General features: G+C 40.6%; 2 protein-coding genes across 7 annotated transcripts; one reads left to right on the plus strand and one right to left on the minus strand.

Annotated features, from left to right (window-relative positions):
- Positions 1-2,339: 2,339 nt before the first annotated feature.
- On the minus strand, positions 2,340-7,621 carry LOC131954667 (cytadherence high molecular weight protein 1-like). The gene is made up of 2 exons (XM_059318441.1): positions 3,101-7,621; positions 2,340-3,040 (listed from the first exon to the last, which is right to left on the minus strand). The coding sequence occupies exons 1-2, from the start codon at positions 7,536-7,538 to the stop codon at positions 2,880-2,882; spliced, it is 4,599 nt and encodes a 1,532-aa protein (XP_059174424.1). The 5' UTR covers positions 7,539-7,621; the 3' UTR covers positions 2,340-2,879.
- A 7,481-nt stretch (positions 7,622-15,102) lies between these two features.
- On the plus strand, positions 15,103-24,479 carry LOC131956594 (mannosyl-oligosaccharide glucosidase). Of its 6 annotated transcripts, none has more exons than XM_059321117.1 (4): positions 15,103-15,198; positions 17,894-18,198; positions 19,981-20,260; positions 21,492-24,479. In XM_059321117.1, the coding sequence occupies exons 2-4, from the start codon at positions 17,915-17,917 to the stop codon at positions 23,385-23,387; spliced, it is 2,460 nt and encodes an 819-aa protein (XP_059177100.1). In that variant the 5' UTR covers positions 15,103-15,198; positions 17,894-17,914; the 3' UTR covers positions 23,388-24,479. The 6 variants fall into 6 exon arrangements, with proteins under 6 accessions (XP_059177100.1, XP_059177098.1, XP_059177119.1 ...); XM_059321115.1 differs by having other exon boundaries at positions 15,145-15,300; XM_059321136.1 differs by having other exon boundaries at positions 15,145-15,284.
- Positions 24,480-26,648: the final 2,169 nt, after the last annotated feature.

Consider the following 26,648-nt stretch of genomic DNA (forward strand, 5'->3'; position numbering starts at 1 on the left):
GATACCATATTTTAAACTATATTTAGTCCAGAAGGTTCGGATAAGCTTTGTATTTGATATGACCATGTTGTGTGTGGTGCAGGGGCGGAACTACAGTGCCGCCAGACCCCGCAATGCGGGGGGGGGGGGGGGGGGGCACGCCATTTAGGGGCCCAGAGCCGACCATAATAAACAAATTTATAGTTTAAAAAAGTAAATTTTCTTTTATTTTTAACTTGATGGTTGTTTTGTAAAAAATTCCCGTAGCTGCGGTTGGATTATCTTTATTCTATATACAGACACTACCCCACACTCTTCTATATTCTTTTTCCCTTTGTTTTTAAAAAAACTACGAAAGCCGAGTCTTTCTCCTACAATTAAACTTAACAAAGATAAGCAAATGTTCAAACCACTCCCATGACTCCCTTTTTTTAAAAATAGTCAAATAGGGGTGATCATTACTACTCTCAATTATTTTTTATAAGTAATTACTAAAGAATGACATACTATTAAAAGGAAATATATTAAATCAATAATATTTAAAAAATTAATAATATAAATAAAAAAACAACATAAAAATAAAGATAACACGAGACACCAGTACTTATACAAAGCTTTTATGGTTTACATTATTTTGACCGACTAGATGTTAAGAGGGTATCTATCAAAAATTAATTAAAACTGATTTTATGCACATACACACATGACCTAATGTTGAAATTTTTTTAAATTTATGTTTTTCAAATCCCGAACAGGCCAGCAATGAGTATCCTATTTTTGTATTTTGTGATTGTATATATATATATATATATATATATATATATATATATATATATATATATATATATATATATATATATATATATATATATATATATATTTCATATATAGGCCTATATATTTATATATGGGGGGGGGGGGCTAAAAAAGTTTTTTGCGGAGTGGCCCTTATTTTCTAGTTCCGCCACTGGTGTGGTGTACGCTATATTCTGGTCAACAGATTCGGACAAGCTGTTTTATGTGTAGGTTACCCTAGATTTATATTTTGGTTAACAGATTCGGACACATTTTACTACATTAAAGTAATGTTCCTATCTATCTATATATAATTCTCTTTATGGAAACCATAGAAAACACCACGCATCTTAGCCACCACCCTCAGTTTCTTCCGGGCATCTCTTCGGGGGTGGTCTCCGCTCCCCCAAAAAAAGTCTACCGCCCCCCCCCCCCCGAACGAGATGGAATTTATATAGTAAATATACACTTTTAATAGTGTCCGCCCCTCCCCCCCCCCCCCCCCCCCCCCTCCAAAAAAATATCAAGTACCCCCCCCCCCCACCACCCGGAGAAAAAAGTCTGGAAGAAACACTGACCACCCTCATCCCCACCTGTCAGGTGAGCTGTGGTTCACCCCGATTGTTTACAATAGTAGAGCCGGTTCGAAATAAGTGACGGCTATTAGGGGCAGATAATTTAGTTTTAAACCGATTTGAAACTAAGGGGAGATAATACGTTCTGCTTGATATTTTCATTGTCGTCTGTAAACGGCTGCTTTCACTGGGCGGGGGGGGGGGGGGTCGAATTAACAAATTATGAATTGTTGATAAGTAGAAAATAAAACAACTAGATAGCGGCGTATGCTACGTCGCGGGTCAGCTCATATACTACATTTTACTACATGAAAGTAATGTTCCTATGGTCTGGTGAGCGGTGGTTCACTCTAAATGTTTATAAATTGTAGAGCCGGGTTTAGTGACGGCTATTAGGGGCAGATAATTTAGTTTGAAACGATTTCAAACTTACAGGAGGTAACTAAGAGGAGGCTGCTTTCACGGGGGGGGGGGTGTAGGGTAGGGGTTGGGGGAAAAGGGGGGTTAGTGTTTTAAAGCAAATATTTTCAGTGGCAGCATTGGTACTGTCGAATTCACAAATTATGAATTACTTAAAAGTAGAAAATAAAACAACTAAATAGCGGCATATGATACGCCGCGGGTCGGCTCGTATAGTATATTTTACTACATGAAAGTAATGCTCCTACATTTTACTACATGAAAGTAATGTTCCTACATTTTACTACATGAAAGTAATGTTCTTACATTTTACTACATGGAAGTAATGTTCCTACATTTTACTACATGAAAGTAATGTTCCTACATTTTACTACATGAAAGTAATGTTCCTACATTTTACTACATGAAAGTAATGTTCCTACATTTTACTACATGAAAGTAATGTTCCTACATTTTACCGCATGAAAGTAATGTTCCTACATTTTACTACATGAAAGTAATGTTCTTACATTTTACTACATGAAAGTAATGTTCCTACATTTTACCGCATGAAAGTAATGTTCCTACATTTTACCGCATGAAAGTAATGTTCCTACATTTTACTACATGAAAGTAATGTTCCTACATTTTACTACATGAAAGTAATGTTCCTAATTTTACTGTACAGAGACTGAGATATTGTTACACTGTTTTAATTCTATTAGCCAAAGTTCACTATTGAATCAGTAGGTTCACACATTCTACTTTATTTCATAGTACTATTATAACTATACAATCAGTGCCAGAGATTATAAGTAAACAACATTATTCAATTCTCATTTTTATTTTTCAAATATCAAATTTTTAATTAGAATATTATGAGAAGGTGGTCCTTAATTCTTAGTACTGATAGAAAATATATATTTTATTCTCAATTTATGTTAAATTACATAACATGTTTCATGACTCAAAAGCTTTTACTACAGTAAAATTTGCTGTTTTAGAAGAAACATACACAGAAATAACATACAGAAGGAACATATAATGCTATGTGTCAAATACAGCAAAACAAAGGTTCTTGCTAGACATGGCATCTCAGTTGTTGTCATCCAAGAAATGGCATCTCACTTGTCATCCAAGAAATGGCATCTCAGGATTTGAAAGAACATGACAAACAGCTCTAAAAACGTTGAGAAGCCATAGCTTTTTGTCTGTGTCTGTGTTGTTCAATGTGCCATGGTCTGTTGTGTCTTCTACTATGTTACCTGAATCGACCACATCTTCACCATTTGCATCTTCTGTTTGTAAGCTAGTTAGTTCTACATCTTCTGTATGTAAGGAAGTTTGTTCTACATCTTCTGCTTGTAAGGTAATTTGCTGAACATCTTCTGCTTGTAAGGTAATTTGCTGAACATCTTCTGTTTGTAAGCTAGTTAGTTCTACATCTTCTGTATGTAAGTTAGTTTGTTTTACATCTTCTGCTTGTAAGGTAATTTGCTGAACATCTTCTGTTTGTAAGCTAGTTAGTTCTAGATCTCCCGTTTGTGTGATAGTTTGTTCTACCTCTTCGGTTTGTAAGGTAGTTTGTTTTACATCTTCTGTTTGTGAGGTAGTTTGTTCTACATCTTTTGTTTGTAAGGTAGTTTGTTCTACATCTTCTGTTTGTAAGGTAGTTTGTTCTACATCTTCTGTTTTTAAGGTAGTTTGTTCTACATCTTCTATTTGTAAGGTAGTTTGTTCTACATCTTCTGTTTGTAAGGTAGTTTCTTCTACATCTTCTGTTTGTAAGGTAGTTTGTTCTACATCTTCTGTTTTTAAGTTAGTTTGTACTATAATTTCTGTTTGTAAGGTAGTTTGCTGAACATCTTCTGTTTGTAAGGTAGTTTGTTCTACATCTTCTGTTTGTAAGTTAGTTTGAACTATAATTTCTGTTTGTAAGGTAGTTTGCTGAACATATTCTGTTTGTAAGGTAGTTTGTTCTACATCTTCAGTTTGTAAGGTAGTTTGTTCTACATCTTCTGTTTGTAAGGTAGTTTGTTCTACATCTTCTGTTTGTAAGGTAGTTTGTTCTACATATTGTGTTTGTAAGGTAGTTTGTTCTAAATCTTCTGTTTGTAAGGTAGTTTGTTCTACATCTTCTGTTTGTAAGGTAGTTTGTTCTACATCTTCTGTTTGTAAGTTAGTTTGTACTATAATTTCTGTTTGTAAGGTAGTTTGTTCTACATCTTCTGTTTGTAAGTTAGTTTGAACTATAATTTCTGTTTGTAAGGTACTTTGCTGAACATATTCTGTTTGTAAGGTAGTTTGTTCTACATCTTCTGTTTGTAAGGTAGTTTGCTGAACATCTTCTGTTTGTAAGGTAGATGGTTCTACATCTTCTATTTGTAAGGTAGTTTCTTCTACATGTTCTGTTTGTAAGGTAGTTTGTTCTACATCTTCTGTTTGTAAGGTAGTTTGTTCTACATCTTCTATTTGTAAGGTAGTTTCTTCTACATGTTCTGTTTGTGGGGTAGTTTGTTCTACATCTTCTGTTTGTAAGGTAGTTTGTTCTACATCTTCTATTTGTAAGGTAGTTTCTTCTACAGCTTCTGTTTGTAAGGTAGTTTGTTCTACCTCTTCTGTTTGTAAGGTAGTTTGTTCTACATCTTCTGTTTGTAAGGTAGTTTCTTCTACATGTTCTGTTTGTAAGGTAGTTTGTTCTACATCTTCAGCTTGTAAGGTAGTTTGTTCTACATGTTCTGTTTGTAAGGTAGTTTCTTCTACATGTTCTGTTTGTAAGGTAGTTTGTTCTACATCTTTTGTTTGTAAGGTAGTTTGTTCTACATCTTCTATTTGTAAGGTAGTTTGTTCTACATCTTCTGTTTGTAAGGACGTTTGTTCAACATCTTCTGTTTGTAAGGTAATTTGCTGAACATCTTCTGTTTGTAAGTTAGTTAGTTCTACATCTCCCGTTTGTATGATAGTTTGTTCTACATCTTCTGTTTGTAAGGTAGTTTGTTCTACATCTTCAGTTTGTAAGGTAGTTTGTTCTACATCTTTTGTTTGTAAGGAAGAGTGTTTTATATCATCCGTTTGTAAGGTAGTTTGTTCAACTTCTTCTGTTTGTAAGGTAGTTTGTTCTACATCTTCTGTTTGTAAAGTAATTTGCTGAACATCTTCTGTTTGTAAGCTAGTTAGTTCTAGATATCCCGTTTGTATGATAGTTTGTTTTACATCTTCTGTTTGTAAGGTAGTTTGTTCTACCTCTTCTGTTTGTAAGGTAGTTTGTTCTACATCTTCTGTTTGTAAGGACGTTTGTTCAACATCTTCTGTTTGTAAGGTAGTTTGTTCTACATCTTCAGATTGTAAGGTAGTTTGTTCTACCTCTTCTGTTTGTAAGGTAGTTTGTTCTACATCTTCTATTTGTAAGGTAGTTTCTTCTACATGTTCTGTTTGTAAGGTAGTTTGTTCTACATCTTCTCTTTGTAAGGTAGTTTGTTCTACATCTTCTGTTTGTAAGGTAGTTTGTTCTACATCTTCTGTTTGTAAGGTAGTTTGTTCTACATCTTCAGTTTGTAAGGTAGTTTGTTCTACATCTTCTGTTTGTAAGGTAGTTTGCTGAACATCTTCTGTTTGTAAGGTAGTTTGTTCTACATCTTCTATTTGTAAGGTAGTTTCTTCTACATGTTCTGTTTGTGGGGTAGTTTGTTCTACATCTTCTGTTTGTAAGGTAGTTTGTACTACATGTTCTATTTGTAAGGTAGTTTCTTCTACATGTTCTGTTTGTGGGGTAGTTTGTTCTACATCTTCTGTTTGTAAGGTAGTTTGTTCTACATCTTCTATTTGTAAGGTAGTTTCTTCTACAGCTTCTGTTTGTAAGGTAGTTTCTTCTACATGTTCTGTTTGTAAGGTAGTTTGTTCTACATCTTCAGTTTGTAAGGTAGTTTGTTCTACATGTTCTGTTTGTAAGGTAGTTTCTTCTACATGTTCTGTTTGTAAGGTAGTTTGTTCTACATCTTCTGTTTGTAAGGTAGTTTCTTCTACATGTTCTGTTTGTAAGGTAGTTTGTTCTACATCTTCAGTTTGTAAGGTAGTTTGTTCTACATGTTCTGTTTGTAAGGTAGTTTCTTCTACATGTTCTGTTTGTAAGGTAGTTTGTTCTACATCTTTTGTTTGTAAGGTAGTTTGTTCTACATCTTCTATTTGTAAGGTAGTTTGTTCTACATCTTCTGTTTGTAAGGACGTTTGTTCAACATCTTCTGTTTGTAAGGTAATTTGCTGAACATCTTCTGTTTGTAAGTTAGTTAGTTCTACATCTCCCGTTTGTATGATAGTTTGTTCTACATCTTCTGTTTGTAAGGTAGTTTGTTCTACATCTTCAGTTTGTAAGGTAGTTTGTTCTACATCTTTTGTTTGTAAGGAAGATTGTTTTATATCATCCGTTTGTAAGGTAGTTTGTTCAACTTCTTCTGTTTGTAAGGTAGTTTGTTCTACATCTTCTGTTTGTAAAGTAATTTGCTGAACATCTTCTGTTTGTAAGCTAAATAGTTCTAGATATCCCGTTTGTATGATAGTTTGTTCTACCTCTTCTGTTTGTATGATAGTTTGTTCTACCTCTTCTGTTTGTAAGGTAGTTTGTTCTACCTCTTCTGTTTGTAAGGTAGTTTCTTCTACATGTTCTGTTTGTAAGGTAGTTTGTTTTACATCTTCTGTTTGTAAGGTAGTTTGTTCTACCTCTTCTGTTTGTAAGGTAGTTTGTTCTACATCTTCTGTTTGTAAGGACGTTTGTTCAACATCTTCTGTTTGTAAGGTAGTTTGTTCTACATCTTCAGATTGTAAGGTAGTTTGTTCTACCTCTTCTGTTTGTAAGGTAGTTTGTTCTACATCTTCTATTTGTAAGGTAGTTTCTTCTACATGTTCTGTTTGTAAGGTAGTTTGTTCTACATCTTCTGTTTGTAAGGTAGTTTGTTCTACATCTTCTGTTTGTAAGGTAGTTTGTTCTACATCTTCAGTTTGTAAGGTAGTTTGTTCTACCTCTTCTGTTTGTAAGGTAGTTTGTTCTACATCTTCTATTTGTAAGGTAGTTTCTTCTACATCTTCTGTTTGTAAGGTAGTTTGTTCTACATCTTCTGTTTGTAAGGTAGTTTGTTCTACATCTCCCGTTTGTAAGGTAGTTTGTTCTACATCTTCAGTTTGTAAGGTAGTTTGTTCTACATTTTCTGTTTGTTTTTCCTCTAAACGTATAGAATTGCCATTTTGATCTAAATCTTCTTTATTTAAATGATTGTTTACACCACTGCAACAGGTGGTCTCTGATTTGAACTCTCCTACGTGTGAGTCAAGTTTTGCAATGTCTGGTACACCACTTCGTGAAAACTCCTTGCTCAAAATCTTCGAAAAAAATTGTTCATGCAAGAAAAATTCGTCTCGTGAATGATTAGTTAATGTAACGTTAGGCAAATCTTGGGTGTCAGTAGGCAAATCTTGGGTGTCAGTAGGCAAATCTTGGGTGTCAATAGGCAAATATTGGGTGTCAGTAGGCAAATCTTGGGTGTCAGTAGGCAAATCTTGGGTGTCAGTAGGCAAATCTTGGGTGACAGCTGGCAAATATTGGGTGTCAGTTGGCAAATCTTGGGTGACAGGAGAAAAAATGAAAGCTGACTCAGCGGTGTGCGTGTAGGGACTCAGAAGAAGATCCGCTGAGAAATGTGTCCGTCCTCTCTGCTTTAGCTGCTCAATGTGTCGCTCAACAGTACGGAGGAAATTCGTTCGCCGGATCCGACCTTGGTTCAACAGGTCAAGGCCGAACATCTCACACAAGCTATTTTGGTATAAACAACTGGTCTCTTCCCAGCTATTGGTGTCTCTGGTCTCTCTCCAGTCTGTGGTCTTGTGGTCCAAACAGTCTGTGGTCTTGTGGTCCAAACAGTCTGTGGTCTTGTGGTCCAAACAGTCTGTGGTCTTGTGGTCCGAACAGTCTGTGGTCTTGTGGTCCAGCCAGTCTCTGGTCTTGTGGTCCAGCCAGTCTGTGGTCTTGTGGTCCAGCCAGTCTATGGTCTTGTGGTCCAGCCAGTCTGTGGTCTTGTGGTCCGAACAGTCTGTGGTCTTGTGGTCCAGCCAGTCTGTGGTCTTGTGGTCCAAACAGTCTGTAGTCTTGTGGTCCAAACAGTCTGTGGTCTTGTGGTCCAAACAGTCTGTGGTCTTGTGGTCCAGCCAGTCTGTGGTCTTGTGGTCCAGCCAGTCTGTAGTCTTGTGGTCCAGCCAGTCTGTGGTCTTGTGGTCCAAACAGTCTGTGGTCTTGTGGTCCAAACAGTCTGTGGTCTTGTGGTCCAAACAGTCTGTGGTCTTGTGGTCCAGCCAGTCTGTGGTCTTGTGGTCCAGCCAGTCTGTAGTCTTGTGGTCCAGCCAGTCTGTGGTCTTGTGGTCCAAACAGTCTGTGGTCTTGTGGTCCAAACAGTCTGTGGTCTTGTGGTCCAAACAGTCTGTGGTATTGTGGTCCAGCCAGTCTGTGGTCTTGTGGTCCAGCCAGTCTGTTGTCTTGTGGTCCAGCCAGTCTGTGGTCTTGTGGTCCAGCCAGTCTGTGGTCTTGTGGTCCAAACAGCATGTGGTTTTGTGGTCCAGCCAGTCTGTGGTCTTGTGGTCCAAACAGTCTGTGGACTTGTGGTTCAACCAGTATGTGGTCTTGTGGTCCAAACAGTCTGTGGACTTGTGGTCCAGCCAGTCTATGGTCTTGTGGTCCAAACAGTCTGTGGTCTTGTGGTCCAGCCAGTCTGTGGTCTTGTGGTCCAAACAGTCTGTGGTCTTGTGGTCCAAACAGTCTGTGGTCTTGTAATTAAAACAATCTGTGGTCTTGTGGTCCAGCCAGTCTGTGGTCTTGTGGTCCAGCCAGTCTATGGTCTTGTGGTCCAAACAATCTGTGGTCTTGTGGTCCAGCCAGTCTATGGTCTTGTGGTCCAGCCAGTCTGTGGTCTTGTGGTTCAGCCAGTCTGTGGTCTTGTGGTCCAAACAGTCTGTGGTCTTGTGGTCTGAACAGTCTGTGGTCTTGTGGTCCAGCCAGTCTGTGGTCTTGTGGTCCAAACAGTCTGTGGTCTTGTGGTCCAGCCAGTCTGTGGTCTTGTGGTCCAAACAGTCTGTGGTCTTGTGGTCCAAACAGTCTGTGGTCTTGTAATTAAAACAATCTGTGGTCTTGTGGTCCAGCCAGTCTGTGGTCTTGTGGTCCAGCCAGTCTATGGTCTTGTGGTCCAAACAATCTGTGGTCTTGTGGTCCAGCCAGTCTGTGGTCTTGTGGTCCAGCCAGTCTGTGGTCTTGTGGTTCAGCCAGTCTGTGGTCTTGTGGTCCAGCCAGTCTGTGGTCTTGTGGTCCAAACAGTCTGTGGTCTTGTGGTCCAAACAGTCTGTGGTCTTGTGGTCTAAACAGTCTGTGGTCTTGTGGTCCAGCCAGTCTATGGTCTTGTGGTCCAGCCAGTCTGTGGTCTTGTGGTCCAAACAGTCTGTGGACTTGTGGTCCAGCCAGTCTATGGTCTTGTGGTCCAGCCAGTCTGTGGTCTTGTGGTCCAAACAGCCTGTGGTCTTGTGGTCCAGCCAGTCTCTGGTCTTGTGGTCCAAACAGTCTGTGGTCTTGTGGTCCAGCCAGTCTATGGTCTTGTGGTCCAGCCAGTCTGTGGTCTTGTGGTCCAAACAGTCTGTGGTCTTGTGGTCCAAACAGTCTGTGGTCCTGTGGTCCAACCAGTCTGTGGTCTTCTGGTCCAGCCAGTCTGTGGTCTTGTGGTCCAGCCAGTCTGTGGTCTTGTGGTCCAAACAGTCTGTGGTCTTGTGGTCTAAACAGTCTGTGGTCTTGTGGTCCAGCCAGTCTGTGGTCTTGTGGTCCAGCCAGTCTGTGGTCTTGTGGTCCAGCCAGTCTGTGGTCTTGTGGTCTAAACAGTCTGTGGTCTTGTGGTCCAAACAGGCTGTGGACTTGTGGTCCAGCCAGTCTATGGTCTTGTGGTCCAGCCAGTCTATGGTCTTGTGGTCCAGCCAGTCTGTGGTCTTGTGGTCCAAACAGTCTGTGGTCTTGTGGTCTAAACAGTCTGTGGTCTTGTGGTCCAGCCAGTCTGTGGTCTTGTGGTCCAGCCAGTCTGTGGTCTTGTGGTCCAAACAGTCTGTGGTCTTGTGGTCTAAACAGTCTGTGGTCTTGTGGTCCAGAAAGTTTGTGGTCTTGTTGTCTGTAGCTGTGTTGTCTCTAGCCAACCGATCTAACAATTGGCATTCAACGAAATCGAAGCTGGTTTGAAAAACTGGCTGTAATGACGTCATCACGTCACCTGAAATAGAAAGTTTATGATGACGAGACTAGACCCTACCAAGACCGACGGGAAAGCTTGTCATGACGTGGACCCTACCTTCCTGGCTGGACGCTGGCGTCTGGCCCCACCCCCAGGGGCTGAAGTCTACAACCATCTGGTGTGTGTCCGGCAGCTGGGTCAGGCCGAGCCGGCAGACGAGCAGACGATCAACGGTCCGGCAAGCTTCCAGCAGGTGCTCGAGTTCTGTGTCCAGCGTGACGACCACCAACACCAGTGAACACTCCGATAAAATGTCGGTCAGGTCTGCTGACCAACGGCTGCATGCCACGGCACTCGTGGAGTGATGAGTGCTAGAAAATAACAAAACACAGCATTATTATATAGGCTTGAGAAATCTCTTTCATACCTGACCCCGAATTATTGAAGCAGTGATTATATCCCTTTAAGCACTGAACGGCCACAATACCCACGAATTAATGAAGCAGTGATTATGTCCCTTTGAGCACTGAACGGCCACAATACTCACGAATTATTGAAGCAGTGATTATGTCCCTTTGAGCACTGAACGGCCACAATACCCACGAATTATTGAAGCAGTGATTATGTCCCTTTGAGCACTGAACGGCCACAATACCCACGAATTAATGAAGCAGTGATTATGTCCCTTTGAGCACTGAACGGCCACAATACCCACGAATTAATGAAGCAGTGATTATGTCCCTTTGAGCACTGAACGGCCACAATACTCACGAATTATTGAAGCAGTGATTATGTCCCTTTGAGCACTGAACGGCCACAATACCCACGAATTATTGAAGCAGTGATTATATCCCTTTGAGCACTGAACGGCCACAATACCCACGAATTATTGAAGCAGTGATTATATCCCTTTGAGCACTGAACGGCCACAATACCCACGAATTATTGAAGCAGTGATTATATCCCTTTGAGCACTGAACGGCCACAATACCCACGAATTATTGAAGCAGTGATTATGTCCCTTTGAGCTCTGAACGGCCACAATACCCACGAATTAATGAAGCAGTGATTATGTCCCTTTGAGCTCTGAACGGCCACAATACCCACGAATTATTGAAGCAGTGATTATGTCCCTTTGAGCACTGAACGGCCACAATACCCACGAATTAATGAAGCAGTGATTATGTCCCTTTGAGCTCTGAACGGCCACAATACCCACGAATTATTGAAGCAGTGATTATGTCCCTTTGAGCACTGAACGGCCACAATACCCACGAATTATTGAAGCAGTGATTATGTCCCTTTGAGCACTGAACGGCCACAATACCCACGAATTAATGAAGCAGTGATTATGTCCCTTTGAGCACTGAACGGCCACAATACCCACGAATTATTGAAGCAGTGATTGTCCCTTTGAGCACTGAACGGCCACAATACCCACGAATTATTGAAGCAGTGATTATGTCCCTTTGAGCACTGACCTGCCAACATATCCCCTGAGTTCTAGCTGCTTGGCCAGGTACGTGGTAAATCTGAGCGTCAAACTGGACAGGTTTTCCAACACGGGCGGCCAACCTGGCTGGTGGTAGAGGATGCTGAAGTGGTACTTGCGCCGTGGGGCTAGCTGGCGGGCCTTGCGCCATGCTGGGGGCGCGCTGGGCGCCGAGATGCACCCTTTTGGGAGCGTCATGCACCCTGCTGGCGGAGTACCGGGATGCCGCGGGTCATCTTCAGCTTACAGCTAGTGCAGCGTTCAATCTGTAAGAAGCACAATTGGTGGTTTTGTGTGAGACAGTCGGTAGCACAATTGGTGGTTTTGTGTGAGACAGTCGGTAGCACAATTGGTGGTTTTGTGTGAGACAGTCGGTAGCACAATTGGTGGTTTTGTGTGAGACAGTCGGTAGCACAATTGGTGGTTTTGTGTGATACAGCCAGTATTATAAAGAGACCGCTAGCAATAGTTTGGTAGTGCAAATAGAAATCTGTCTTCATGAATCCAAATATTACAGTGTAAAAGATAATCCTAAAGATCTCCACTACACTCCATGGTACTAATCTTAACGTTGTAGAACTTAATGCTGATTGTACCTACATGTAAGAGCTTTCGGGGGGTCCAGCGATGTGGTCCTCTCTTGATTGCTTGGATTGTTCGCTTGACTCTTGGACCTTATAGCTGGAACACTACAGGTCGAACAAGTGTCTGGAATCTAGAGGTCAAAGGTTAATGCCAGTCAACCGTAACGCAGGTGTATACACTACCAACTTCTCAAACGTGAATATTTACTGCTACCAAACCGCTCCTGTCAAACTATATATATATATATATATATATATATATATATATATATATATATATATATATATATATATATATATATATATATATATATATATATATATATTCAAGTGTGTGTGTGAACCACAAACATGAAGTAAATACGTTTCCATCACTATCTACACTATTCCAATTTTTGATGAGTAATTAATTAGGTCAAACTGAGAATCAGTTGAAGTTGACTAGGTTCTGGTATGGCTCACTGGTTTTGTTATGGTGCGTATAATTAGTTAGGGTGTGGTATTTTGCTCCGGGGGTGCGGATAGTTCTAAGGATTGTGACAGCAAATTTCCTGTTTACATTTGATCAATTTTTTCTGTGGGGGGATGAGGGTGGACACTGCTGCCTTCTCTCCTCCTCCTCCCCCCCCCCCACTATGAGCGAATGTGGGTAGTTATTTGCCTGGACTATGTGTAGTGTCACAGGTCTAGTGTCACAGGTCTAGTGTCACAGGTCTAGTGTTACAGGTCTAGTGACACAGTGTCACAGGTCTAGTATCACAGGTCTAGTGTCACAGGTCTAGTGTCACAGGTCTAGTGTCACAGGTCTAGTGTCACAGGTCTAGTGTCACGGGTCTAGTGTCACAGGTCTAGTGTCACAGGTCTAGTGTCACAGGTCTAGTGTCACAGGTCTAGTGTCACAGGTCTAGTGTCACAGGTCTAGTGTCACAGGTCTAGTGTCACAGGTCTAGTGTCACAGGTCTAGTGTCACAGGTCTAGTGTCACGAGTCTAGTGTCACAGGTCTAGTGTCACAGGCCTAGTGTCACAGGTCTAGTGCCACAGGTCTAGTGTCACAGGTCTAGTGTCACAGGTCTAGTGTCACAGGTCTAGTGTCACAGGTCTAGTGTCACAGGTCTAGTGTCACAGGTCTAGTGTCACAGGTCTAGTGTCACAGGTCTAGTGTCACAGGTCTAGTGTCACAGGTCTAGTGTCACAGGTCTACCTGTATTCTGTCTAGACTGCTGCAGTAAACATTGAAGCCTAGAGCTGATTGATTTTTACCTGCTATCTCCCTGTACAAGTGTATCGATTTTTCCGGCAGTTATGTGGGCGTGGGATCAGCAAGCGGGGTGGAAGGGAAGTAATCAGCTGATCAGAAGAAGGAATGTGCTGTTTTGTGTTGAGGTCGACAATGGTTAGAATGTTGTGTAGTTCAGCATTTAATAGGCCACGAAGAGCGTCAAAATATCCCAGTTCTTGTGGTCTTGCTAGAACAGTCGGCACTCTGTGGGGCCTGGGTGTCACAGTTGTACCGTCATTGTCAAAGTCTTTTCTTCATCTTTTCAACACCTTTAACCAGGAGAAAAACAACTGGTGAAAATGTTTGATGTGCGTATGAGCTGCGACTGGGGTATCTGACATGCTATGTATGAAGTATGAAGCTTACGGGTTAGACCAGAAGTTCTCCTGTAACTTGAATACTGTTTCTGATAGATAGATAAAATTTCACCTATAAATAAAATATCCAATTCTCTGTTTTCTTTCAAATAATGAGTGATTTCCGGTGAACGGAAGTAGCATATTACTCTATTTCCGATTTTCTTAAAATAAAAACGACGCAAATGAACTTATAAATTACTAATGTTCTGCACTATTATCCGCATATTGTTCGCTGTTCACTTGGTGTACAATTCTTGAATGTAGTAGTACCACTTACCCGCTATCAAGTGCTAACATAGCCTCTCTGGAACTCTGGGCGCCAAATCGTGTATTGGCAAAAATAGCACCCTCCCGAGCGCCGCCCAAAAGAAATTTAATTATTTTTTTCGCAGAAATCTTCTCGGGCGTATTCTCATCTACTCCCCAAAGTTTCATGGCGATCCGATGAATGGTACATAAAAAAGAATCTAATCGTGCCCTGTCGGGGCGCCAACCCTGCGAATTAAAAAAGAATTCCACAGAAACCTTCCCGGGATTATTCTTAACAACTTCCCAAAGTTTCACAGCGATCGGACGAAAGGTGTGGTTATGAATAAAAAACACACACACACACATACATTGCTTTATATATATATATATATATATATATATATATATATATATATATATATATATATATATATATATATATATATATATATATATATATATATATATATATACATATATATATATATATATATATATATATATATATATATATATATATATATATATATATATATATATATATATATATATATATATATATATATATATATATAAAGAGAAAGAGAGATTGATAGGTAGGTAGGTACTAGGTAGGGAGGGTAGGTAGATAGATAGATATTAGATAGTTAGGTTGATTGATTGAATGATCTATTTTTTAAATTTATTTTTTTATTGTGAGAAGGTACGCTTTGGGGTCATCCATTTATGACGTCTATACGGGGGGGGGGGGGGGTCCGAAAAAAATTGACTTTTGCGGACGCGTATGGACTTTTATAAGGGAAATAGTGGATTTTTTTGGAGGGGGGGGGGTCCAAAATATAAAAAATATTGTGTACGTCATAAATGGATGACCCCTTTTCTAAAACAATCTTTTTGTGATCTAGATCTAAGTCTAGCTAGATCTATTATTTATTTCTTGAGATATCTTTTGCTGACCACATTTTTTTATGACTTCAGATTTTAGTTATTTAATAGTTTGGGGGAAATTTGTAGCTCACTTGTCACTAGTCAAAGATTTCAACACACCATAACCTGATGATAACCCAAGAAAATAACACTTAGAATTCGAGGTTGTAAAGTTTTTTTGACAAGTATCTCACATTATTATCTGGCTTTCATTTTGCGACATCGAAAATCGTAACAGTATCGTTTCCGCGCCGGCCTAGTGATTGCAAACTTGTACACGTACAAAAACGATATTATCGCGGGGCACACCTGAAAACAAGTTGTTAAAAACACAGCTCATAGACTATTAATTAAAGAAATAATTCTATGAATATGCTGTCTTCGTTGGGGGAGTGGAAATTAAAAGTTTTGTTACATTTAGGTTTAAATATCCCCCTCCCCCCAACCTTTACAGAACTGAGATCGCCTTGGCTTTTCCTACTTTCATACTTTAGTTTAGATCTCTAGAAAATCTAGATCTAGAATCTAGATCTAGTCTAGATCTAGGGGGATTAGAATCTAGTTCTTAAATACTAGATTTCTAAATAAATACGATTTGGTGGCCTATGAACTAGATTCTATATCTAGTCTATGTCTATGATCTTAGTGTCTTAGTAGAAGAATCTGAGGTAATCTATCGTTTTGGGTACGTAAAATCATTTATCTAGTTTTATTTGACACAAACATATCACAATATACTTCTATTACAGCCTTGACAATGAGGTAACGTTTTCGTACATTAATAGCCGCGGGCGATTTTACGTACCCAAAACGATAGATTACCGAATCTGATACATAGATCTAGATCGAGATTAGATCTAGATGTAGATCTAGATCTCGTTTAGATATAGATCTAAATCTAGATCTAGATCTAGATGTAGATCTAGATCTAGATCTAGTATGCTCTATCTTAGTTATTCTTAGTATCTCTATACTTTTTACAACACCTAGATTCTAGATCTAGTAGATCTATAAGTATAGGTCCTAGACTGGGCTAGAGCTAGTCCTGCAGAGAGGGCCTAATTTACTAGAATCTAGGACTAATTATTAATTACTAGAATCTAGGTCTAATTAGTAATTACTAATGGTAGTGGTAGAGTAGAAAATTAGGTAATCTAAGCTAAAATCTAGCCTACTTTTAGGTAGCCTACCTAAAATAATAAAATTAATATTTAATAGCATTGAGACCTGTCCTATTTTAATGTTTAGGGCCTAGATATTGTGTTTGGTTTATTAATAATTTATTATTATTAGGCCTAGGCCCTATTATTCAATTAGTAGCCTAAAAAATGAGTTTTTTGAGTATTTTATCACAAAATCATACAAGTTAGTTTGAGGGAGCAAATTTATATTTCTAGCTTAAATAGAAAAAATGAGAAATATTTTTTTTCCAATTTTAGATCTAGAATCTAATCTAATATAAGCTCTGTAAAAAAAAAAATGTAGCGAGTGGGAAACAAAAATGAATGAAAATTTTATAAAATATATATTTGCAAAATTTATTTGAATTTTACTGACAAAGTATGAAATAGGGGTGGTTCTTTTATGTAAATTTGCATTAATAATTGTACAGACTTCTTTCTGTTTGGTGGTATGCTTTATTTTTACTTTGACTAATTTAAAGGAAAAAAGAATATGGCAGATGGAGGTCTGAATTTTTTAAAATTTATAAAAATGTATTTGCAAAATTTAATCACATTTGCTTGATAAAATAAGAATCACATGTGATTTATTCAACTTATGTTATAAAGTTTTTTTGAGCAGACAAATGTTTTTCTATTAAAATACAGTTGATTTACAGCATATATTGTTTTCAAATGAATTTTTTTAAGGCAAACATAAAAGAAAATAAAACGTAACTGGATTAGGTGAAAACTGAACCTCAGTAGATTTTGAAAATTTGGTTGCTTTGTAAAACTGAACCTCAGTAGATTTTGAAAATTTGGTTGCTTTGTAAAACTGAACCTCAGTAGATTTTGAAAATTTGGTTGCTTTGTAAAACTGAACCTCAGTAGATTTTGAAAATTTGGTTGCTTTGTAAAACTGAACCTCAGTAGATTTTGAAAATTTGGTTGCTTTGTAAAACTGAACCTCAGTAGATTTTGAACATTTGGTTGCTTTGTAAAATGGAAATAAATACCATATTAATTTTAAATTAATAAGAGACAGTGGTAAAAGCAAAATTTGAAAAATCAGCTTCTGGGCAGGTTTTATATGCAAGTTATCTTCCCTTTGCCCAAATGCTAAATACTGCATTATATTTGATACACAATATACTTGTACTAAAGCCTTATTAACTAGTCACATTTCTTTCAAATTACTTTAAAAAAAACCATGGTAATTTGTACTGAGAACTTCGGCAATACAATTTTTTAAAAATAAAATCAATTTTTCAAACACTGGACCAATTTTATTTAAAAATTATATCTGCAAAGTTTTGATTACAAATTACGTTGAGCTTATTTATGAAGTGGGGTTTTCAGAAAACTGATCACACGGTACCTGTACAGCCAATCAAAATTTGTCTTACGAAAGTGAAACTTCATGTCATAACTTAGGCTTGATGGAAATAATAGAAATGTACCTAAAACTTAAACTCAAAAAATTATTTGAAGTTCTCTAGATTTGCAACTTTAATAAAATTGATTCTAAAAATATTATTTTTATGAATTATTTTCAAGCTTAAGTTTTTTCTTTACGGCCACTTTGATGGCAACATCTAAAAATATACATTTTTTATCCATGTCATTGTCAACAATATTGCTAAATAAATTTCACTTTTCAGAGAATAAATAAATACATTCTCCACTATAGGTTGCAACATAATTATATCTAATTGACCTATTAAAATAGCAAGATTAATAATATTTATTTCTAAATGCTAGCTTTAAATTAGCTTAACGTTCATTGTATTTGGTTTAATACAAAACTTTTTTCTGGTAAGGTAGAAAGTATCTAACAAATCTTTCTTCTAGTAAGGTAGAAAGTGTCTGACCATGTCAAAATCTGAGTTACGCAGCAGAGTGAAACAAAAGCCCAGAGGCATTATACAGCCAGACAGCCAGGAAGATGGGACAGGTTCTCATGGAAGATTGGATACGTATGGGGCCAAAGTTTGTGGCTTAGCTGTTCTACTGGTCTCTGTCAGCCTGATTGGCTGGTACCGCTATCAGCAGTATCTACAAGACATCATCATTACGCCACACCCCGCCCCTAAAATCATCTCAGACAACAGTTCTCTGCCCTCTGTCAAACCTGACAGGTTTTGGGGGACCTACAGGTTAGTTTAGCTCCTGTTAAACCTACCAGGTTTTGGGGGACCTACAGGTTGGTTTAGCTCCTGTTAAACCTACCAGGTTTTGGGGACCTACAGGTTGGTTTAGCTCCTGTTAAACCTACCAGGTTTTGGGGGACCTACAGGTTGGTTTAGCTCCTGTTAAACCTACCAGGTTTTGGGGACCTACAGGTTGGTTTAGCTCCTGTTAAACCTACCAGGTTTTGGGGGACCTACAGGTTGGTTTAGCTCCTGTTAAACTTGACAGGTTTTGGGGACCTACAGGTTGGTTTAGCTCCTGTTAAACCTACCAGGTTTTTGGGGGACCTACAGGTTAGTTTAGCTCCTGTTAAACCTACCAGGTTTTGGGGACCTACAGGTTAGTTTAGCTCCTGTTAAACCTACCAGGTTTTGGGGGACCTACAGGTTGGTTTAGCTCCTGTTAAACCCGACAGGTTTTGGGGGACCTACAGGTTGGTTTAGCTCCTGTTAAACCTACCAGGTTTTGGGGACCTACAGGTTGGTTTAGCTCCTGTTAAACCTACCAGGTTTTGGGGGACCTACAGGTTGGTTTAGCTCCTGTTAAACCTGACAGGTTTTGGGGACCTACAGGTTGGTTTAGCTCCTGTTAAACCTACCAGGTTTTGGGGGACCTACAGGTTAGTTTAGCTCCTGTTAAACCTACCAGGTTTTGGGGACCTACAGGTTGGTTTAGCTCCTGTTAAACCTACCAGGTTTTGGGGGACCTACAGGTTAGTTTAGCTCCTGTTAAACCTACCAGGTTTTGGGGGACCTACAGGTTGGTTTAGCTCCTGTTAAACCTACCAGGTTTTGGGGGTTTTAGCTTGATGGTCCCACTAGAAGCTTAGTCCCACATTACACTTACCAGCTTACAGTCCCACATTACACTTACCAGCCTACAGTCCCACATTACACTTACCAGCTTACAGTCGCACATTACACTTACCAGCTTACAGTCCCACATTACACTTACCAGCTTACAGTCCCACATTACACTTACCAGCCTACAGTCCCACATTACACTTACCAGCCTACAGTCCCACATTACACTTACCAGCCTACAGTCCCACATTACACTTACCAGCCTACAGTCCCACATTACACTTACCAGCTTACAGTGCCACACTTACCAGCCTACAGTCCCACATTACACTTACCAGCCTACAGTCCCACATTACACTTACCAGCTTACAGTCCCACATTACACTTACCAGCTTACAGTCCCATATTACACTTACCAGCTTACAGTCCCACATTACACTTACCAGCTTACAGTCCCACATTACACTTACCAGCTTACAGTCACACATTACACTTACCAGCCTACAGTCCCACATTACACTTACCAGCTTACAGTCCCACATTACACTTACCAGCTTACAGTCACACATTACACTTACCAGCTTACAGTCACACATTACACTTACCAGCTTACAGTCCCACATTACACTTACCACAGTCCCACATTACACTTACCAGCTTACAGTCCCACATTACACTTACCAGCCTACAGTCCCACATTACACTTACCAGCCTACAGTCACACATTACACTTACCAGCTTACAGTCCCACATTACACTTACCAGCCTATAGTCCCACATTACACTTACCAGCCTATAGTCCCACATTACACTTACCAGCACAGAAAGCTGTACATTAAATGTGGTGTCAAATCTCTCTGTGGTCTCAAATCTCTATCTCTGTGTTTGACCAGACCCCACACCTACTTTGGAGTCAAATCTCTATCTCTGTGTTTGTTTGACCAGACCCCACACCTACTTTGGAGTCAAATCTCGCAGCCCCACCTCCCCGGTGTTTGGGCTGATGTGGATGACGGAGCTGAGTGGTCAGATGCCCCCCCCACTGCGCCACTGGTGTGACCAGGGGGACGGCCTTGAGAGCTACACCTGGCTGGTGCATGATGGGACCAGCTTTGGTGTGCAGGAGCTGCAGGAGAAGCTGTACCTGGTCAAGACGGAGTTTGTCAAACAGCCAGGTGGTCACCATGGGGGGGACTGGACCGCAAGAATTCACTTTCTTCCCAAAGTAAGTCGCTTTACATTTACTCAGGCTAAATATATCATGCTATCTTTATTAGACTGGATAAAAATAGATGGATTATTATCCAACAAAATAATCCAGTGACTACAATGTAAAATTTTGGCACTGCACACAATTGATGGGAAGAAAATAGCTACATGAGAACATTGATGGGAAGAAAATAGCTAGATTAGGATATTGATGGGTAGAACATAGCTACATTAGGATATTGATGGGAAGAAAATAGCTACATTAGGATATTGATGGGTATAAAATAGCTACATTAGGATATTGATGGGTAGAAAATAGCTAGATTAGGATATTGATGGGTATAAAATAGCTACATTAGGATATTGATGGGTAGAAAATAGCTAGATTAGGATATTGATGGGTATAAAATAGCTACATTAGGATATTGATGGGTAGAAAATAGCTACATTAGGATATTGATGGGTAGAACATAGCTAGATTAGGATATTGATGGGTATAAAATAGCTAGATTAGGATATTGATGGGTAGAAAATAGCTAGATTAGGATATTGATGGGTAGAAAATAGCTACATTAGGATATTGATGGGTAGAAAATAGCTAGATTAGGATATTGATGGGTATAAAATAGCTAGATTAGGATATTGATGGGTATAAAATAGCTAGATTAGGATATTGATGGGTATAAAATAGCTAGATTAGGATATTGATGGGTAGAAAATAGCTAGATTAGGATATTGATGGGTAGAAAATAGCTAGATTAGGATATTGATGGGTATAAAATAGCTAGATTAGGATATTGATGGGTATAAAATAGCTAGATTAGGATATTGATGGGTATAAAATAGCTAGATTAGGATATTGATGGGTATAAAATAGCTAGATTAGGATATTGATGGGTATAAAATAGCTAGATTAGGATATTGATGGGTATAAAATAGCTAGATTAGGATATTGATGGGTAGAAAATAACTACATTAGGATATTGATGGGTAGAAAATAGCTACATTAGGATATTGATGGGTAGAAAATAACTACATTAGGACAGTGAAAGGGCTGTTGATGAGAGCTGTAAAAAATATAGTGGGGTTGGAGAAAATGCTTCCTTATTTACTTTGATGTTCTGCTTACATCTCAGTGTAAAGATTGATGTCATGAAGGCATGTTGATGTTCTGCTTACATCTCAGTGTAAAGATTGATGTCATGAAGGCATGGTGTAAACAATGACTGATGACTTGAATGTTCCAGGAACCTCAGTCATCTGGTGTGGTGGTGTCCAGCTTTTTCTACGCCGCGCTCGAGTCCAACAATGGTCAGCTGGAGCCAGAAGTGGTCAAAGGTCAGCTTAGCTCTGTGCGGGGCTGGAGCCAGGAGTTGGGGGGGTTCAGGCTCAAGTTTGTGGCTCCTGACGGGGCCAGCAGGAAGGAGAGTTACCTGGTGAGCCACGCCAGCCAGCTGGACCAGCTGAAGGAGGTGCTGGTGGCAGGCCTTAAGGTGGACGCTTGGGACAAAGCTCGCACCATCCCCTACTTCAAGCTGGCTGGACGCAGGCTGCCGCAGGGAGTTGGGCAGCCAAACTTGGTTGTCAAACAGGTGACAGCCCAGCTGCCCTTCTCTGTGGAACTTGTCTACCAGTCCTCCAGCTTTGATCAGAGAGCTGAGGAGTTGTCAGGTCAGGTCTTGACTGCCATCCTGCAGCACAAGCTCCAGCAGTTCCAGGACAAGTTCCACAAGCTCTTCAGGCTCAAGGAGAAAGGTTACAGCGACCTAGAGCAGAAGTTTGCTCAAGCTGCTTTAAGTAACATGCTGGGTAGCGTCGGCTACTTCTACGGCTCCTCCCTGGTGCAGTCCAGCTACACCAAGGAGCCGGTCAAGTACTGGGAGGCCCCTCTCTACACTGGCGTCCCATCCCGGCCTTTTTTCCCCCGAGGTTTTCTCTGGGACGAGGGCTTCCACAACCTGCTGATTGCTGCCTGGGATGAAGAAATGTCCAAAGAGATCATTGGCCACTGGCTGGACTTGATGAACGTGGAGGGCTGGATACCCAGGGAACAGATCCTGGGGGACGAGGCCAGAGCCAAGGTCCCTGCCCAGTTTGTGGTCCAGAGAAATTCAAATGCCAACCCGCCCACTTTTTTCCTGCCACTGCAGGGTCTGGTCAGAAGTATGGTGAACAGCAGCGCAGCATCGGACATGGCGTACTTGTCCGCCCTGTACCCGCGCCTTCAGGCCTGGTTCCAGTACTACAACACGAGCCAGGCTGGGGCTCAAGCCTTCACGTACCGCTGGCACGGCAGGGACGCAACCACCACCAAGCAGCTAAACCCGTTGACCTTGACCTCTGGTTTAGATGACTACCCACGAGCTTCCCACCCCACTGATGATGAGAGACATTTAGATCTGAGGTGTTGGATCGCGCTGGCCGCTGGGGTCATGCGTGACATCGCTGTAGCTCTGGGCAAAGATGGTGGGGAATACGAGGCCACGTACCAGCTGCTTGCGGACAACAAGCTGCTGGACCAGCTCCACTGGTCAGCCAGGGGCAAGCAGTACAGCGACTACGGCCTGCACACAGACAAGGCCAGGCTAGAGAAGCCCAAACACGTCCAGACAGCGCACCGCCCCCCCACAAACGTTGACCCGGACAAGGTCCGCGTTGTCCTGAGCGAGCCGACGTATCAGTTTGTTGACGCGTTTGGCTACGTCAGTCTTTTCCCCATGCTGCTGGGTCTGGTGGAGCCCGACTCGCCCAAGCTGCAGCAGATACTGACTGACCTGACTGACCGCGACAAGCTGTGGACAGACTTTGGTCTGCGCTCCATCAGTCGCAAGTCCAAGTTTTATGGCCGCTTCAATACGGAGCATGACCCGCCCTACTGGAGGGGACCCATATGGGTCAACATGAACTACCTGTGCCTGTCTGCCCTGAAGCACTATAGCACTGCGCCAGGACCCTACCAGCACTTGGCTCAAGACGTCTACACGCGCCTGCGCACCAATCTGGTCAGCAATATGTTTAGAGAGTTCCAGCGCACTGGATACATTTGGGAGAACTACAGCGACAGCAACGGTCAAGGTCGTGGCTCTCATCCATTTACTGGCTGGTCAGCTTTAGTTGTTCTTATTATGTCTGAAAGGTATTAGCTCAGTTAGGATGGAAGGCTAGTTTGTTGTATTAGGTCAGTTCAAATGGAAGGCTAGTTTGTTGTATTAGGTCAGTTCAAATGGAAGGCTAGTTTGTTGTATTAGGTCAGTTAGGATGGAAGGCTAGTTTGTTGTATTAGGTCAGTTCAAATGGAAGGCTAGTTTGTTGTATTAGGTCAGTTCAAATGGAAGGCTAGTTTGTTGTATTAGCTCAGTTAGGATGGAAGGCTAGTTTGTTGTATTAGGTCAGTTTGAATGGAAGGCTAGTTTGTTGTATTAGCTCAGTTCACATGGAAGGCTAGTTTGTTGTATTAGGTCAGTTAGGATGGAAGGCTAGTTTGTTGTATTAGGTCAGTTCAAATGGAAGGCTAGTTTGTTTTATTAGGTCAGTTAGGATGGAAGGCTAGTTTGTTGTATTAGGTCAGTTCAAATGGAAGGCTAGTTTGTTGTATTAGGTCAGTTAGAATGGAAGGCTAGTTTGTTGTATTCTTTCATCAACCTTAGTACTACTTTGATGCTTGCAACAACTTATGATATACATCAGGTTTGTGGTATGAATGACATCAGGTTTGTGGTATGAATGACATCAGGTATGCGGTATGAATGACATCAGGTATGTGGTATAAATGACATCAGGTATGTGGTATGAATGACATCAGGTATGTGGTATGAATGACATCAGGTATGTGGTATGAATGACATCAGGTATGCGGTATGAATGACATCAGGTATGTGGTATAAATGACATCAGGTATGCGGTATAAATGACATAGTGCCTCTACTTGAAGAGGGCAACTGATGGTATATGACACACACACACACACACACACACACACAGTGTTGAATGACGCTGATTTGTGGTTGAAAAATATCAATCAGGACTTCTTTCAATATATCCTCATTCATTTCATGCCTGTTACATTTTTAAATGTCAGTTCTTTCAATACAACCTCATTCATTTCATGCCTGTTACATTTTTAAATGTCAGGAGTTCTTTCAATACAACCTCATTCATTTCATGCCTGTTATATTTTTAAATGTTTTTAAATCAACATGTTAACCTTGTTTCAATGACAATAAATATATTTTTTAAATCAAAAGAGAACTTGTGTCTTTGTCTGGCGATATTTGAAGTGTAATATTTTCCCCTGAAATAATTTGTCTTTAATCATTTGGCTTGGAGCAGTGGGCTACTGTAACACAAGGGATGCAGTGGGCTACTGTAAACTGTAACACAAGGGATGCAGTGGGCTACTGTAACACAAGGGATGCTGTGGGCTACTGTAACACAAGGGATGCTGTGGGCTACTGTAAACTGTAACACAAGGGATGCTGTGGGCTACTGTAACACAAGGGATGCTGTGGGCTACTGTAAACTGTAACACAAGGGATGCTGTGGGCTACTGTAACACAAGGGATGCTGTGGGCTACTGTAACACAAGGGATGCTGTGGGCTACTGTAACACAAGGGATGCTGTGGGCTACTGTAACCTGTAACACAAGGGATGCAGTGGGCTACTGTAACACAAGGGATGCTGTGGGCTACTGTAACTTGTAACACAAGGGATGCAGTGGGCTACTGTAACACAAGGGATGCAGTGGGCTACTGTAACACAAGGGATGCTGTGGGCTACTGTAACACAAGGGATGCTGTGGGCTACTATAATCGTTGACTAAATCGACTCAGGGGGGGAGGGGAATGTCCGAAGGTCTGGGTTTCTTTATACACAACATGCATCACAAGCGAAAGGTGTTGAGAGACAATTGGGTCACGGTCTAAAATACATCATTGGTAACACTAGAATGTTATAACAAGTGTCCTTGAATTTCTTCTGCGATGGCAGCAAGGGGTGACGGGAACGCTAGCTTTAACTATTAACCTTGTCAATACTACGATCTTAATCAAACACATGCAATACGTATAATAAAGATTACATTTTTAAATACCTGTCCCACATCTTTTAGACAAAATAATTTTTTTTAAAAGAACTTACAAGCCAGTAATTAGAATTTGGCCAGTATTTAGAATTTGGCCAATCGATGTCGAGCCTGCTAAAGATGGTCAGCCACATATCGATCTCATCAAGGCCATCTCGCTCGTTAGCCTAATCAACCCAGTGTGTCTACAGAGTTAGCCTAATCAACCCACTCTGTTTACAGAGTTAGCCTAATCAACCCACTCTGTTTACAGAGTTAGCCTAATCAACCCAGTGTGTCTACAGAATTAGCCTAATCAACCCACTCTGTTTACAGAGTTAGCCTAATCAACCCACTCTGTTTACAGAGTTAGCCTAATCAACCCAGTGTGTCTACAGAATTAGCCTAATCAACCCACTCTGTTTACAGAGTTAGCCTAATCAACCCACTGTGTTTACAGAGTTAGCCTAATCAACCCACTGTGTTTACAGAGTTAGCCTAATCAACCCACTCTGTTTACAGAGTTAGCCTAATCAACCCACTGTGTTTACAGAGTTAGCCTAATCAACCCACTGTGTTTACAGAGTTAGCCTAATCAACCCACTCTGTTTACAGAGTTAGCCTAATCAACCCACTCTGTTTACAGAGTTAGCCTAATCAACCCACTGTGTTTACAGAGTTAGCCTAATCAACCCACTGTGTTTACAGAGTTAGCCTAATCAACCCACTGTGTTTACAGAGTTAGCCTAATCAACCCACTGTGTTTACAGAGTTAGCCTAATCAACCCACTCTGTTTACAGAGTTAGCCTAATCAACCCACTGTAACTACAGAATCGTCCAGACCGACTACTCATTCATCATAACCGATTTCCCCCTGAATAAAAGGATCTCCCTGAATTAGCCAACATAATTGTGTGTGTGAGCAATATAGTGTTAAAAGGGATAGAGGCGGCCTATTACTTGGGATATATATTAATATATAAATAATAAACCTCCCATATCTAAATCCTGTAACTTGGGAGATGTATCAATAGAAATGATAAACCTCCCATTGAACCAGACGTTGGCGGCAGTCGTGTTCCCCCAATAGCACTATAACACCTACATTCGTTTTAAAAAGTGCCATACAGCAGGGAAGCGGTAGGCTGCTACATTATAAATCTAAACCCAAACACGGTCACACCCTGTCCCTTTAGGTAGTGTAACCGATGACTCTTTTGTTCGCCCAGTGACGCCACTGACATCTGGTCGACGAATGTGTTGTGCCTCACTAAATGGGAGTGGGACTAACTGACACTCATTGCTTTCACGCCCTGTGGTGTCTGGGTGGTAGTATGGACTAA

The sequence above is a fragment of the Physella acuta genome, unplaced genomic scaffold, assembly GCF_028476545.2.
Source record: "Physella acuta isolate Inbredline_101_S28 unplaced genomic scaffold, ASM2847654v3 ptg000079l, whole genome shotgun sequence".
NCBI lineage: Eukaryota > Metazoa > Mollusca > Gastropoda > Physidae > Physella > Physella acuta.